Here is a 15,000-nt window from a genome sequence, read left to right on the forward strand (position 1 = left end):
TCACCAACTCTTTCGCTTGTTTCATGCTTCACTACGTCATCTTTCATGTTACTGTATTAATAACTGGGTACAGAAACAGATAACATTTTCTAGGCTTCCTGTAAAAGATTATACTTTTCAGAAAATATTATTTCTCACTATGTTAAAGATTTCACTGTTCCTATGACAACCCGTGTAGACAAGCCGCCCGGGTCTCGTTCAAGCACACTGCTCCCGCGCTGTACATTGCATAGCATTCCAGTATTCCGCTTTAAGATGTGTATTCATCAGGGAACATTTCATAACACTATGTTATACAACTAAATTTTTCTTTCCCAACGCAAGCACAAAGCGATCGTCAGCCTCCACTAAACCGTCTCGCGTTTTCTTTCCCTCATCCTCCTCACTGCTTCTCCTTTCATCCCTCCTCCCTCCCATCCCTCCAGAGCTTCCAGTCGCCGCTGCCGTGGGGGGACTGCCCTCACGCGGTGGGGGTGGTGGAGGAGAACGGCACGAGCCTGATGGCGGAGTGCGAGCTGGCGGGGCCCACGCAGTACTTCTGGTACCGCGACGCGCTGGAGATCACGACGGGCATCGAGGACCCGGGGCAGTTCAACTGGAAGATCGCGGGCTGCATGGGCGCCGCCTGGATCATTATCTACGTGTGCATCATGAAGGGCATCGTGGCCTCGGGCAAGGTGGGTGAAGGACACACACACACACACACACACACACACACACACACACACACACACACACACACACACACACACACACACACACCGACCAAAGACCATCGTATGCACATCAAAGCCTCCACATACAGACACCCCACGTGACTCCAGTACGTGCAAACGAAATACTATATCAATAAAACTTTTGTAATCACCTGTACATAATAATAATAATAATAATAATAATAATAATAATGACAGATACATCAACAAACCCTGTAGTAACAACACCAGCTTACGTAGTCACGGTAAAATGTCAGCAACATCTGTACCCACAGCAACATGAACCCACGTGGTCACGATCACATGGAAACAATAACCTGCAACCATGACAAAGCCTCCCCACGTGGACCCACTCACATATAAACAGCCACTGAAACACCACCTTACTTAACATGTGGTTCAGTGATGTAAACAAACCATTATCAACACACACGCGATTCCAGTGACGTATCCAAATTATCAAGAGACAATAAAAAAAAATAAATAAATAAATAAACAAATAAATAAACACTCTCACTAAGGAAATTAGTTGACAGATTTGTTTAATTCATCCAGTCATTATTGTCACCATGGTCGCTCCCTTCGTCAGGTGGTGTACGTGACTGCTGTGTTCCCCTACCTGGTGCTCCTCGTGTTCTTCTGCCGCGGCGTCACCCTGAGGGGCATGTCTGACGGGATCACGCATCTCTTCACGCCGAGGGTACGTCCATATCTTGTCGGGGGGTAGTCTGGCGGGGTGAAAGAGGAGACTACAGGAAAGGGGGATGCCTTGGGTATGGTGAGGAAGGAAAGTACGAGAATTAAACATGACAGGGTATTCGTCTGGCTGATGTTTGTTTTTGAATGTTTACTTTAATTACATGGTATTTCTCTTCGTGATATTATGTTCCAAGTGTCTTTTACCACACATAGAATTCCGGGTATGTCCTGCCTCCCTGTCTGTCTGTCTGTCTGTCTGTCTGTCTGTTTCCCCTCACGCCTTTCCTATTATCATATATTCATGTATTTATTTATATTGCATTTTATCTAGTTATTTTTTTCTCTATCTGTTTATTTACTTATTTGTTGCGTGAAGGAGACAAGACAAGGAAATAAAAAAAAAGGAAAAAAGGATGAGTTTTGACGTTCCCGGAAAAGAAAAGATAAAAAGAAGAGAAGAGAGTCCTTTACATTTTTTTTTTTTCTTTTTCTTTTTTCTTCTTAGCATTCGGTCTCTCTCTCTCTCTCTCTGTCTGTCTGTCTGTCTGTCTGTCTGTCTGTCTGTCTGTCTGTCTCTCTCTCTCTCTCTCTCTCTCTCTCTCTCTCTCTCTCTCTCTCTCTCTCTCTCTCTCTCTCTCTCTCTCTCTCTCCGTTTAATTCGTCCTTTTCTCTTTTTTTCATGCTGGTCTTCAAAATTAGAGAGAGAGAGAGAGAGAGAGAGAGAGAGAGAGAGAGAGAGAGAGAGAGAGAGAGAGATATTCATGTCTGGTTGCTATTTCAGGCCAATTTTTGTACCAATCTGTATTCTGTGTGTGTGTGTGTGTGTGTGTGTGTGTGTGTGTGTGTGTGTGTGTGTGTGTGTGTGTGTGTGTGTGTGTGTGTGTGTGTGTGTGTGTGTGTGTGTGAAGCCTTTGTACATACTGGCCAACTAACCTTCCTACTTTTTTTCTTTTTCTTTTTTTTTGTTTCTCTCTCTCTCTCTCTCTCTCTCTCTCTCTCTCTCTCTCTCTCTCTCTCTCTCTCTCTCTCTCTCTCTCTCTCTCTCTCTTTCCATTCATATTTCTATCAGGCGGCGTATTGATTTTTGTGTCTATCCCTCTCCCTTTCTCCCTCTCTTTCCTTTTTGTCTTCCATCCCTCCCTCCCTCCCTCCCTCTGTGCATGTTTCCTCCTTACAATCTTTCTCCATGCAGGTGTGTGTGTGTGTGTGTGTGTGTGTGTGTGTGTGTGTGTGTGTGTGTGTGTATGCCCTTCATTTTTGTTGTGGGTAAAAAGAAGAACAATGTGGAATGGTGTGTGTGTGTGTGTGTGTGTGTGTGTGTGTGTGTGTGTGTGTGTGTGTGTGTGTGTGTGTGTGTGTGTGTGTGTGTGTGTGTGTGTGTGTGTGTGTGTGTGTGTGTGTGTTTAAGGGAAATATCACTGTTGGAATACTTAAGGTTATGTGACTTGTAATTTTCATGGACGTAGGATTAATAATATACCTAATCATCTATACTTCATTTCACCTGTGCATCTATCCACCTGTCTATTTATATACGCACTATCTACCTGTCTATTTACCTATCTACCTACCTATCTATCTATAAAAACGTGTATCTCTAAATATACATTTACCTCCCCTTTTGTTCTGCCATGTAGTGGAAGAAGCTGTCTATCTATTTATCCACATATCTATCTAAATATAAATGCATCTCTGTCCTCCCTCCTTCTGTGCCTTCGTCGTGCAGTGGGAGAAGCTGGAGGATCCGGTGGTGTGGCTGGAGGCAGGCACGCAGATCTTCTTCTCCCTGGGCCTGGCGTTCGGGGGCCTCATTGCGTTCGGCTCTTATAACCCTGTCAATAACAACTGTCTGAGGGACGCCATCATGGTATCCGTCACCAACTGCTTCACGTCCCTCCTGGCCGGCGTGGTGGTCTTCTCTATACTGGGTGAGAAGGTGGTGTCGGCGTGGGGAGGAAAGGGAGGGGTGTTGTAGCTTGTTAGTTGAAGGGGGTGTTGTAAAATGCTTGGTTGTGGTGTAGAGGGTTGTGGTGTGTTGTGTTTGGGGTGTGTGTGTGTGTGTGTGTGTGTGTGTGTGTGTGTGTGTGTGTGTGTGTGTGTGTGTGTGTGTGTGTGTGTGTGTGTTGTGGCGATGTACTTTTGTTTTGTTTTAGTTATGTTTTGGTGTCCATATAAGTCATGTCTTTTTTTTACATTTCTCCTTTTTTTCGTTTAGTTTTGCTACTTCTCTTCCTTTCTTACTGCTTCCTCTTCTTTTTCTCTTTCATTCCTTCTTTTTTTCTTCCTCTTTTTTTGTTGTTGCTACTGTTGTTCTTGTTCTTCTTGTATATGTGTGTGTGTGTGTGTGTGTGTGTGTGTGTGTGTGTGTGTGTGTGTGTGTGTGTGTGTGTGTGTGTGTGTGTGTGTGTGTGTGTGTGTGTGTGTGTGTGTGTGTGTTGCTCAGTCTTCTTCCTCCCTCACATCTCAATCCTTCCCTCCAACTTTCCTTTCTTTCCTTTTCTATTCCTGGAGACTATAAAGCACTCACTCCCCTCTCCCCTCTTCTCACTCCCCTCTCTTTCTTCTTCCATTGCTCAAACCCGTTCGTTCCCTTCCCTCTCCCAAAAAGTGCTCTCTTTTCCTTTCCTCTCCTCTCCTAACTCCTAATACTATATCTTACACTCCAAGGATATAAGAAGGATTTCTCCTCTGTAGGACCCATGACATCCTATGATATCCTATTCACAAATGCAGGACTCTAATTACCATCCCCTTAAAAAGCTCATGACATCCTATTCCCTCTTTCTCCTTTCTAAGATCCTGTGACCTGTTTTTCCCCTCCTGCAGGACTCTAATGTCTCTCCTTTCTCCTCCTCTCCAAAGGCTTCAAGGCCCACGAGACCCACGACCACTGCCTGCAGGAACTGGAGAGGAAGAAGGAGGCGCTGCTGGAGGAGGACCCCAATGTCAACCTCGATGGTCTCCTCCCAGTGTGTGACATTCAGGAAGAGCTGCAGAAGGTACTGTCTTGCTTACTGGATTTCCTTTGAAAGATTTCTGCGCTGCACCTTCTCCATTATATTCGAAAGGCTCTAGTCGAAGTTACACGGTTTTTCAGTGCTGTTTTTTACGGTTCTAGTGACAGATTAACGAGATTTCTACATTATGAACGGGATAAACACTCGTGAGAACCCGGCTAGTCATCTCTGTGGCCTTTGAAAATAGTCGTGGTGAGAGGGCAAAGCGCATCTGTTCGGTCCGTTATAACCGAAGTCATTCTATCTTTGTATTCGTTCATTTATCCATCAGTCTGTTCATCCGTGTATCTGTCTATATATTTACTTGACTATCTTTCCATCTTTTTTTTTTTTTTGTCCGGTCCGTTATATCAGAGTTTATTATGTCTGAATCTGATAAATTGAAGGTTGGGTTCAGACGGTGAATGAGATGACAGGTGATAAAACTGAGCCTATGACAGTGAAGAGAGTTAAAGATAAACGTGAGTGTGTTAAAACGATAAGGATGAAGAAAATAAAGGAAGAAGGATCAGGTTTCTGCTGCTGAAAGTGGAGAAGGAAGAAGACAAAAGAAAAGAGGGTCATATTATTCCTGACGAAGGAGGAGAAGGAGGAGGAATACAAAGGCTGTCTTAAGAGGTTCAATATTATCATCTACCTTCCCTTTTGCTATCTTAACAGCCTAAATATTATCATCTATCGTCTCTTCCCGACTAACCAGGTTCACTTTATCATTTTCTGCCCCCATTTCCTTCTTCCTTTGTGTTCCTCCTCTACTTCCTCCTTCACCAGTATCTAAACCCTCCTTCCCTTCCCTTCCTTCTTCAGCAGCAGCACCTTGGCCTTTCTTCCTTTATATTCTTCCTCTTCTTTCTCCTTTTCCTCCTCCTTCAGCAGTACCTTGATGCCCTCCTGCTCGTTCAACAGAAGCATCAAAACAATTACTTCTTCCTTTGTGTTCCTTCTTCACCTCCTTCAGCAGTACATAACCTCATCCTCCTCCCTCTGCCCTCCACTTCCTTCTCCTTCTCCTCCTCCTCCTCCTTCAGCAGTACCTTGATGCCCTCCTGCTCGTTCAACAGAAACATCAAAACAATTCTTTCTTCCTTTGTGTTCCTCCTTCACCTCCTTCAGCAGCACCGTAACCCATCCCCCTCCTTCTCCCCTCCAGTCCGCGGCAGGCACGGGTCTGGCCTTCATCATCTTCACGGAGGCTATCAACCAGTTTCCCTTCCCTCCCCTGTGGGCAGTGCTCTTCTTCCTCATGCTGTTCACGCTCGGGGCAGACTCGCAGTTCGGCACGTTGGAGGGCGTCATCTCCTCCCTCATCGACCTGAAGGTGTTCCCCAACCTCAGGAAGGAAGCCATCTCAGGTGAGGGTGAGGCAGACAGGTGAGGGGACAAGGTGGGGACAGGTGGGAGGGATTGGAGACAGGTGAGGACAGAAAAGGACAAGGGATTCAATGTGAGGACAGGGTAGGGGAGTGTTGGGCCAGTTGAATACAGGTGAGGTGAAAGAGGAACAAGTGGGGGATGAGTAGACAGGTGAGGATAGAAAGGGACAGGTGTGGACAAGGTGTGGGCAGGTGAGTGATGAATGGGAAAGGTTACCTGTGTGTGAACTCTCTCTCTCTCTCTCTCTCTCTCTCTCTCTCTCTCTCTCTCTCTCTCTCTCTCTCTCTCTCTCTCTCTCTCTCTCTCTCTCTCTCTCTCTCTCTCTCTCTCTTCCCTTCCTTCGTGATCTTTCCTCTATTCTATTACTCCCTTCCTTCTCTTTCCCTCTCTCTCCTTTCCTCCAGGCTCTCCTCACCCTCCCTCCCTCCCTTCCTTCCTTCCTTCCTTCCTTCCGTACTCTCTTCACTTCTGCCTCATTCTATACCCTCCCTCTCCCTTCAGACTCTCCTGATCTCTCCTCTCCTTCCTTTCCTCCTGCCATACTTTCCTCCATCCCTCTGTATCCTCCAAAATTCTCCTCTTCCATGCATTTGTATCTGCCTATCTTCATCTCTTGCCATCTTATGTTACTCTTTCCTCTTCCTTCTTTCTTCTGTTCCTGTGCCTTATCGGATGTTATTTTCTTTATGTCTGTTCGTATGTCGTCTAAGTTCACGACGCTTGCCTCCTCCACTCCTTTCCTACATAGACTGCCAGACATTTCTCAGTACTCTTCCAAGTATTTCCCTTCCTTCTAAACGCTCAAAAATGCCTCTGTTAACTCCTCTCCCCCTTTTTTCTTCTTCTATTACCCTCCTTTGAAAGTACTCCCCGCGGCGCTCTCCTTTATCCTCCCTTTCCTCCCTGCACCTCATAACCTCTCTTTACTCTTACCCATCATCTCCGTCTTCTTAAGTCTCCCTTTTCTCTCGGCAAGGTGTTGGTGCTTCTCACACTATCCTCCCTCCGTTTTCTTCCCCTTCTCTCCCTGACTATTCAAAACTTCCCTCCTTTCCTCTTTTTTTGTTCTTTTCTTCCCTCCAGGAGGTTTTTCTTCCTTTCTTATCCTTTATTAATCTATTTTTCTCCCTCTCCCTCTCTTTCTTCCTTCCTTTATCGTCTTCTGCATTATATTGTAAGTACTGTCAGTTTCTCTGCGTTAATCTTTATCCCTCTCCCACTCGGTCGGCTTCTGTCCTTTCCTTCCTATTTCTCTCCTGCATTATATCCTAAATACTACCGATTTCCGCTTGCAGTACTAATTTTAATCTCTCTCTCCCTCCTTCACCGCCTTCTGCATATATTCCAAGCACTGCCAGTTTTCCCTTTCCAATACTAATCTGAATCTCTCTCTCTCTCTCTCTCTCTCTCTCTCTCTCTCTCTCTCTCTCCCAGTCAGGTTTTTATTCCTCTCCACCCTTTCCCTTCCTTCTTCACCACCTTCATCATATTCCAAGCACTGCCACTTTCCTATTCCAGCACTTGTCTTAATCCCTCTCTCCTCCTTCAACCTCTCGTGCAGGTATCGTGTGCATCATCTGCTTCTTCATCTCCCTGATCTTCACTCACGGCGCTGGCAACTACGTCTTCCAACTGTTTGACTCCTTCGCTGGCAACATCCCACTCCTCGTCATCGGCCTTATGGAGTGTGTCGGGATTAGCTACATCTACGGCATTAAGAGGTGTGTGTGTGTGTGTGTGTGTGTGTGTGTGTGGTGAGAGGTGAGGTGGTGAAAGCGGAAGATGAATGAGAAAGGCTAAAGATTATACTATGCTCAATACACTTCTCCGATCAATGAGGTTAAGCAACGGGGGGTCTGGTTAGTTCTTGGATGGGTGACCTCTGTATGTGGAGTGGTAATGTGTGTGTGTGTGTGTGTGTAATATCCCTCCCCCCCAACCCCACGTCCTTCATAACACCTTTTTCCATAGTTTCGGTGTGTATCAAAACTTTTCGGAAACGAACTTCCTTAAAAACTTTCATCTAGCTACGAGTATATAAAGTTATATTCTCTCTCTCTCTCTCTCTCTCTCTCTCTCTCTCTCTCTCTCTCTCTCTCTCTCTCTCTCTCTCTCTCTCTCTCTCTCTCTCTGTCTCTCTCTCTCTCTCTGGCAAACTTGTAAGTGGCTTTTTTTTGTGGTATACGTAAGTTTCCCTTTAAAAGTTTAAGAATGTTTAGAAAATACTACAACGTAAACTCATTAAGTGACTTGACGAAATTTTACGAAACACCGCATCGCTTCTCTAGAATTCGGTCACCTCAACACACTCCGTTTTCTTTCGAACCCTGAACCTTTCAAAATCAGTAACGAGGGAGGAGCTTCGTTAGTAGTGGACTCAGACATTGTGGACTCCACGTCTGTATACAACGCTCGATAAATTTGAAATGGATAGACACACAAACAGAGACACGAACACAGACAGACAGACAGACAGACAGACAGACACACAGACAGACAGGCACACATTTCAATTCTGTAACAACGTAAATAGTTAAATACAGATAGTAGATAAATAAATACACACACTACAGTTTCTCTCTCTCTCTCTCTCTCTCTCTCTCTCTCTCTCTCTCTCTCTCTCTCTCTCTCTCTCTCTCTCTCTCTCTCTCGTAAACACGCTACAATTCACACAAACTACGCCAACTACACAAATGAACACAAAATACAAACACACACACACACACACACACATAAAACAGAGGAAATTTACAAAACACACCGAAAGTTAAATGGCTGGTATATATTACAAATACTAGATTAACTGTGTGTGTGTGTGTGTGTGTGTGTGTGTGTGTGTGTGTGTGTGTGTGTGTGTGTGGAAACCGGGATGGTGCACCGTTTTAAAGTTTTTTTTTTGTGTGTGTGTGTTACTGGATGAACGACGATGTAAAACCAGTAGAAATATAGATTGAAGTGACTAACGATGTAACTTGTATTAGACTGAGGAATGAGCAAGAGTGAAGGTGGGGTGGGTAAGTGGAATGACTGGTGTGTGTGTTGTTCTCCTCAGTGTACTGGCTGTGTGGTATCGGCTATTTGTCTTTGTTTTATTTCTCTCTTCTTTCTTCCGTATAGAGATTTCTTCTTGTTATTTCGTTAATTATCTTCTTTTCTTGTTTTCTTTTCCTTATTATTTTTTTTTTTTATTTTTCTTCCGCTTTTCTTTTCTTCTCTTGTTCTTTTTCCTGATTTAGTTTATCTTTTTTTATTTTGTTTCTTTTTCTTTTCTTCTCTTATTTTAATAGATAGATAGATAGATAGATAGATAGATAGATAGATAGGTAAGTAGGTAGATAGATAGACAGAGAAAGAGACATATACATAGATAGATGAATAGAAAGATAAATACAGACAGATATATATAGATAAATGGATACACAGATAATTAAACAGATGAATATAATAATGTTGATAACAATAATGACGATGATGATGACAATGATGATAATAATGATAATGATGATGATAATGATGGTGATGATGATGCGTGCGTGTCTTTAGATTCGCCAGTGACGTGGAGCTGATGTGCGGGTCTCGCCCCTCACTGTACTGGCTGGTGTGCTGGAAAGTGGTGTCCCCGCTGCTCATGATCACCATTCTGGCCGCCTCCCTGGTCAAGATGGCGGTGGAGGGCAGCACGTACCTGGTGAGTGAGTGGTGTCTGTGTGGTGTGAGTCTGGTGGTGTGTGGTGAGGTAATGGTGTGTGTGTGTGTGTGTGTGTGTGTGTGTGTGTGTGTGTGTGTGTGTGTGTGTGTGTGTGTGTGTGTGTGTGTGTGTGTGTGTGTGTGTGTGTGTGTGTGTGTGGTAAATTATTAAAGCACAGTGGTGAGTTATTGAGTTATTTTGGCGTGGAGATGAGTCAGTGAGGTGTGGGTCAGTCTATTTGGTGAGTCACTTTTTTTTTTATTTGGCGAGTCCTTTACGAAGTCATTTATGTTGTGCTAGTGACACGTTTAAGAGTATTGCATGTCTACTTACTGAGTGAGTGAGTGAGTGAGTGAGTGAGTGACTGACTGACTGACACCAAGAGAGAATGAATAAGAAAATGAGTGAGTGATTGACTGACTGAGAGAGGAAGGAAGGAAGGAAGGAAGGAAGTGACTGTGACAGAGTAAATGAGTGAGAAACAAAGAGGGTGCCACCGTTGCAGGCGTGGGACACAGAGAGCGGCATGAGCATCAACCGTCAGTGGCCGTGGTGGGCGTGGGTGATGGCAGGACTGCTCGTCTTCCTGCCTCTCATGTGGATAGTCATCGTGCCCTTCGCCAAGTGAGCCACCCAGCACCTCTCATCCTACTGTACTAAACTAATCCTACTGTAATCCCATCTTCTGTATCCCTCAATATGTTTGCTCTTGTTTTTTTTTCTATCTTTCTATCTCTGTTTTTTTTTTCTATCTTTCTATCTCTTATCCTAATCTCGTAATCTACCTTAATCCTACCATCCTGCCCTCATATCCTCCTATCCTACTGTTATCTCGCCCTGCCATCCCATCCGTCCTTACTGTTCCGTTCTCTCATCCTACAATCTTGTCCTGTTATCCTGGTCATGCCCTTCTGTACATTTGTCTACCTCTTATTCTTTTCTCTTATCCTACCGTCCTGCCCTCTCATCCTTAGATCCTGCACTTCTTGTTCTACTCCCCACTTATCCTCTGGTTCTTTTATTTTCTTCTTCTCTTCCATTCTTTGCTATTTTTTTTTAGTTGCGTTCGTCAAAAACTTTACTTTCCACCTCTATTTTTTTAATTTCCTTACCTTTTCTCACTTTTATGTTGAGGTAAGTTAGTTTTTCTTCCTTTTCTTCTTCATTTCAGTTCTTTTCTTTCTTTCTCTCCTTCAGTTAAGTTTCTTTCTTTTTCTTTTTCTTAGTTGTTTTCTTTTTTTCTTCTTCCATTGTTTTCTTTCTTTTCTTCTTTTCTTCTTCTTTTGTTATGCTTCTTTCCTTTCCCTTCTTTTCCTCCTACTCATTTTTTCACTTCTTTCTGGTAATCAAGCTTTTTTTCTTTCTTCCTCTTCATTTTAAGTATCTTCTTTTCTTCTTCTTCTTCCCTTCCTTCCTCCTCCTCCCACTTCCACCTTCCTCAGCATTCCTTCCTCCTCCCATTCCCATTTATTTCTTCACGTTTTCATTTCCTGTCCTCCTGCCACTCACCTCCACTCCTCCCTCCCCTCCTCCTTCCTCTCCTTCCCTCCAGTCGCTTTTTTTTTTTTTTAATTATATTTTCTTTCTTAAACTTTCCTCTTAACCTGTTTTTTATTCCTCTTTCGTTTCTCATTTTCTTAACTTTTTTCTTCGTAAAAGTTTAATTTTCTTTCTTCTTCTTCTTCTTCTTTTATCATCTATCTTCTTCCTGTTTTACTTCGTTTTTTCTTCTTCTTCTTCACTTCGTCTTGTTTTTTTCTTGCCTTTTTTTCTCCTCCTACCTCTTCTTCGTCCTCCTCCTCCTCCTCCTCTTCCTCTTATTCTCCTTTTACGAATTTTACGAATTCTCTTCGTTCTTCTCTTCTTCCCTTTCTTTCTCACTAGTTCAGTTCCTCTCCATTACTCCTCCACTTCTCACTGTTCGTATTTCCTTCCTCTCTCCTCTTTTATTCCTTTCTTTCTTTCTATTATTCTATCCTCCTTTTTGCTTTTTTTTATTTTATTTTTTGCTATATCTTCTTTCCTTTCCACTATTGTGTCTGACTTTCTTGTTTTTTTTCTTTTTTTCTTTCCTTTCCTCCTTATCTTTTCCTTTTTCTTCTTTTGTCTTCCTTCCTTTCTCCATTCATATTTCCAATCACGTCTCGTCTTTTTTTGCTTATCTTTCCTTCACTCTTTCATATTTATCTCTCTTTCTCTTTCCTTCTTTCCTTCTCTCTTTTTTTATCTTCTCTTCCTTTTCGTTAGTTCCTTCCTTCCTTTCTACATTCATAAATCTATTCACGCCTCTTTTTATTCTTATCTTTCCTTCTCTAATTCTCACATTTATCCCTCTCCTCTTCCTTCCTTCCTTCCTTCCTTCCTTCCTTATTTTCTCTTTTCCTCTTTCGTTTCGCCTTTTACACTCTCATAAATGTAAGTTCTTGAAAAGTTACGAGAGAGTGAGAGAGAGAGAGAGAGAGAGAGAGAGAGAGAGAGAGAGAGAGAGAGAGAGAGAGAGAGAGAGAGAGAGAGAGAGAGAGAGGTTTTATTGATTCCCTGATTTCCACTACTGATGACCAAGCTAATCCAATCTCTCTCTCTCTCTCTCTCTCTCTCTCTCTCTCTCTCTCTCTCTCTCTCTCTCTCTCTCTCTCTCTCTCTCTCTCTCTCTCATGGTGTCACTTTGATCTGGGTGGACGTATGCTACCTCCTCCTCCTCCTCCTCCTCGTATTCCTCCACTTCCATCATTCCTCATATATTTCCATCCATCTTCTTTCATTCCTTCATTTTGTTCTCCTTCTTTCTTCCTTCCTTCATTCTTTTATTCCTGCGTTTTTCCTCCACTCATTTCCTTTTCATGAGTCTCGCAACCCACTTTCCTCCATTTTTAAGGTATTCCTCCTCCTCCTCCTCCTCTTCCTCTTCCTCCTCCTCTTCCACATTTCTCCTTAAGTTTCGTGGTTTCCTTTCTCTCTTTTATTCATCCTTTCTTTATGATATCTTTCTTACCTATTTATTTTTTTTTATTTAAACTACAATTTACACACGTTTTTGTGTTAAGTGTTAAGTGAGAAGGTTATCATATCAAGTGGGCAATTAAGTAAGTCTTTATCTACCTAAGTGAAAGGGGTGAAGTCTTCAGTTAAAGCGCTAATTAAGTTTACCTGTCTGTTCACCTGTCTCTCAATATACATGCACCTGTTTAATCAGTATAAATATTTGTTTTATCTACCTCTATCTACCTGTTTATTTACACATAGCTGTCCATTAATCTATACATCTGTCTATCTATATATTTGAGGTACACACAGCTGTCACTCATACATAAATACACACCTGTCTGTCTATCCAGGTACACACTAGATATCAGTAACTTGTATCTGTCTCTGTGCCCATCTGTCTGTCATCTATGTAAATATAAAACACTGGCCATGTAGGAAAGAAAATAAAATAGTTTCCTTCCAAGAATATATTAATCTCTCTCTCTCTCTCTCTCTCTCTCTCTCTCTCTCTCTCTCTCTCTCTCTCTCTCTCTCTCAAGTAAACAAACTACTATCTTTTCTAACACAGCAAACAAGCTTAATTAATGCAAGTGTAAGGTCCCTTGCTACACTCACCAGGCCAAGCTTTGCGTTCGCTGCTACTTGGAGGGGTAAGGAAGAACACTGCGCTCCTCTACATGCTACAACCTAATAGGACTTGCCTCTCTCCCTCTCTCTCTCTCTCTCTCTCTCTGTGCCGCCTGTCCTCGCCCGGTCATCCTTTTCACTGTGTTTAATTAAGAAGAGTCACGACGTGGTTGGAATGTTTAATAATTCTGCTCGTTTGTATTTATTTATTTATTTTGTGTGTGTTTTTAATGTGTTTTTTCTTTCTTTCTTGTTCATTCTTGTCGTATTCCTTTCTCTAGTTCTCTGTCTGTGTCTGTTTCTCTCTCTCTCTCTCTCTCTCTCTCTCTCTCTCTCTCTCTCTCTCTCTCTCTCTCTCTCTCTCTCTCTCTCTCTCTCTCTCTCTCTCTCTCTCTCTATCTCTACGCAACTTCGCTTCTCACTCAGCCCACCACTCTTAGTCTCCCTTTCTTCCCCCTCCCTCCACCAAACACTCCCTCTTTACCTCTCTCCTTCCTCTGCATTTCATTCCCACTCCACCTCTAACACTCCCTCAATACACCTCTCGCTCACTGCCTACCCTTCTTTCCCATCCCACTCACTAACCCTTCCCTCCTCCCTCAGTCTGCTGGGCTTCCAAATGCTGTCTGAGGAGGAGCCTGCCTGGTTCCCTGAGAAGGAGTTACGAAGCGCCCAGGACATCACGCCCCAGCGGTTCACGGCCCTCGAGCGAGCCCTCCTCTGCCTGTCGGTGTCCACGGAGTCCCTCAGGGTGCGTGTGTGTGTGTGTGTGTGTGTGTGTGTGTGTGTGTGTGTGTGTGTGTGTGTGTGTGTGTGTGTGTGTGTGTGTGTGTGTGGGTTTGTGAGTACGCGTGTGACGGTGGGTCTGTGGGTTTGGGTGGGTGGGTGTGTGGTGGTAGTGGTAGTAGTAGTGGTGGTGGTAGTGGTAATAGTAGTAGGAGTGGTGGTAGTAGTAGTAGTAGTAGTAGTAGTAGTAGCAGTAGTAGTAGTAGTAGTAGTAGTAGTAGTAGTAGTAGTGATATTAGTAGTAGTGATAGTAGTAATAGTAGTAGTAGTACAGTGAAGGATTTAATATGATGATGATGATGATGATGATGATGATGAAGAGGAGGAATACAAAGGAAAGCCAAACAGCAACAGACCTTTTGGTCCTTGCAAGGCTGTTTGGTAACTACTTCTAACTAGCTACAGTGAAGAGAGACAGGACAGCATAGCAGAAGGCTCCTCCCCACCCACCACTCCCTCCAGCTTGCGCTGGCATGGAAATAGTTGGGAAAAGTACCATGCAGTATGGAAAAACTGACATGGAAATTTTCATAGGAAAGGATGAACGGAAGTTCTACTATTCACCCTACGGTGAACTCTATACGCCTATCTCAAAGTTAATACAAGTTATATTAAAACTGTTGAATAAGAGTTTAATAGTGAATTTAGTAATTATTCGGACAAGAAGAGAGCTTGTTGGGGATTTGCTTTTAAATATTTGTCTATTTTATTTTTGAATGATTCAATACTATTGCTGTTTACAATTTCGGCAGGAAGGAGGAAGGAGGAGGAGGAGGAGGAGGAGGAGGAGGAGGAGGAGGAGGAGGAGGAGGAGGAGGAGGAGGAAAAAGAGGAGAAACCGCTTTTGTTGTTGCTATCTATCTACTTATTTATTCATTTATTTATTTATTTATCTATTCACCTATTTACATTTAATGAGCTGAATGAATAACACTGAAAAATCTTTAATGTAAAAAAACCACCACCACCACCACTAACCCCCTTCCCTCCCTCCATTTCAGTCCACAGACGACGAGACAGCAGCGCGAGGCGAAGGCGGCGGCGGAGGCAAGAAGAAGGAAGGTGGAGGAGGTGGAGGAGGAGGGGAGATGACCAGCCACGGATCTCA

General features: G+C 43.3%; 1 protein-coding gene across 1 annotated transcript in view; it reads left to right on the forward strand.

Moving 5' to 3' along the window:
- The window catches only part of LOC135102675 (sodium-dependent neutral amino acid transporter B(0)AT3-like), a 25,422-nt gene that overhangs the window by 9,985 nt on the left and 437 nt on the right, over positions 1-15,000 (forward strand). The window contains exons 4-13 of the mRNA XM_064008058.1: positions 426-677; positions 1,306-1,416; positions 3,142-3,343; positions 4,278-4,414; positions 5,583-5,784; positions 7,368-7,527; positions 9,350-9,494; positions 10,000-10,118; positions 13,710-13,857; positions 14,894-15,000. The exon at positions 14,894-15,000 is cut by the window's right edge and continues 437 nt beyond it. Coding sequence (XP_063864128.1) covers positions 426-677; positions 1,306-1,416; positions 3,142-3,343; positions 4,278-4,414; positions 5,583-5,784; positions 7,368-7,527; positions 9,350-9,494; positions 10,000-10,118; positions 13,710-13,857; positions 14,894-15,000 — 1,583 coding nt within the window. The remainder of the gene's footprint in view (positions 1-425; positions 678-1,305; positions 1,417-3,141; positions 3,344-4,277; positions 4,415-5,582; positions 5,785-7,367; positions 7,528-9,349; positions 9,495-9,999; positions 10,119-13,709; positions 13,858-14,893) is intronic.

This window comes from Scylla paramamosain, chromosome 8, assembly GCF_035594125.1.
Source record: "Scylla paramamosain isolate STU-SP2022 chromosome 8, ASM3559412v1, whole genome shotgun sequence".
Lineage (NCBI taxonomy): Eukaryota > Metazoa > Arthropoda > Malacostraca > Decapoda > Portunidae > Scylla > Scylla paramamosain.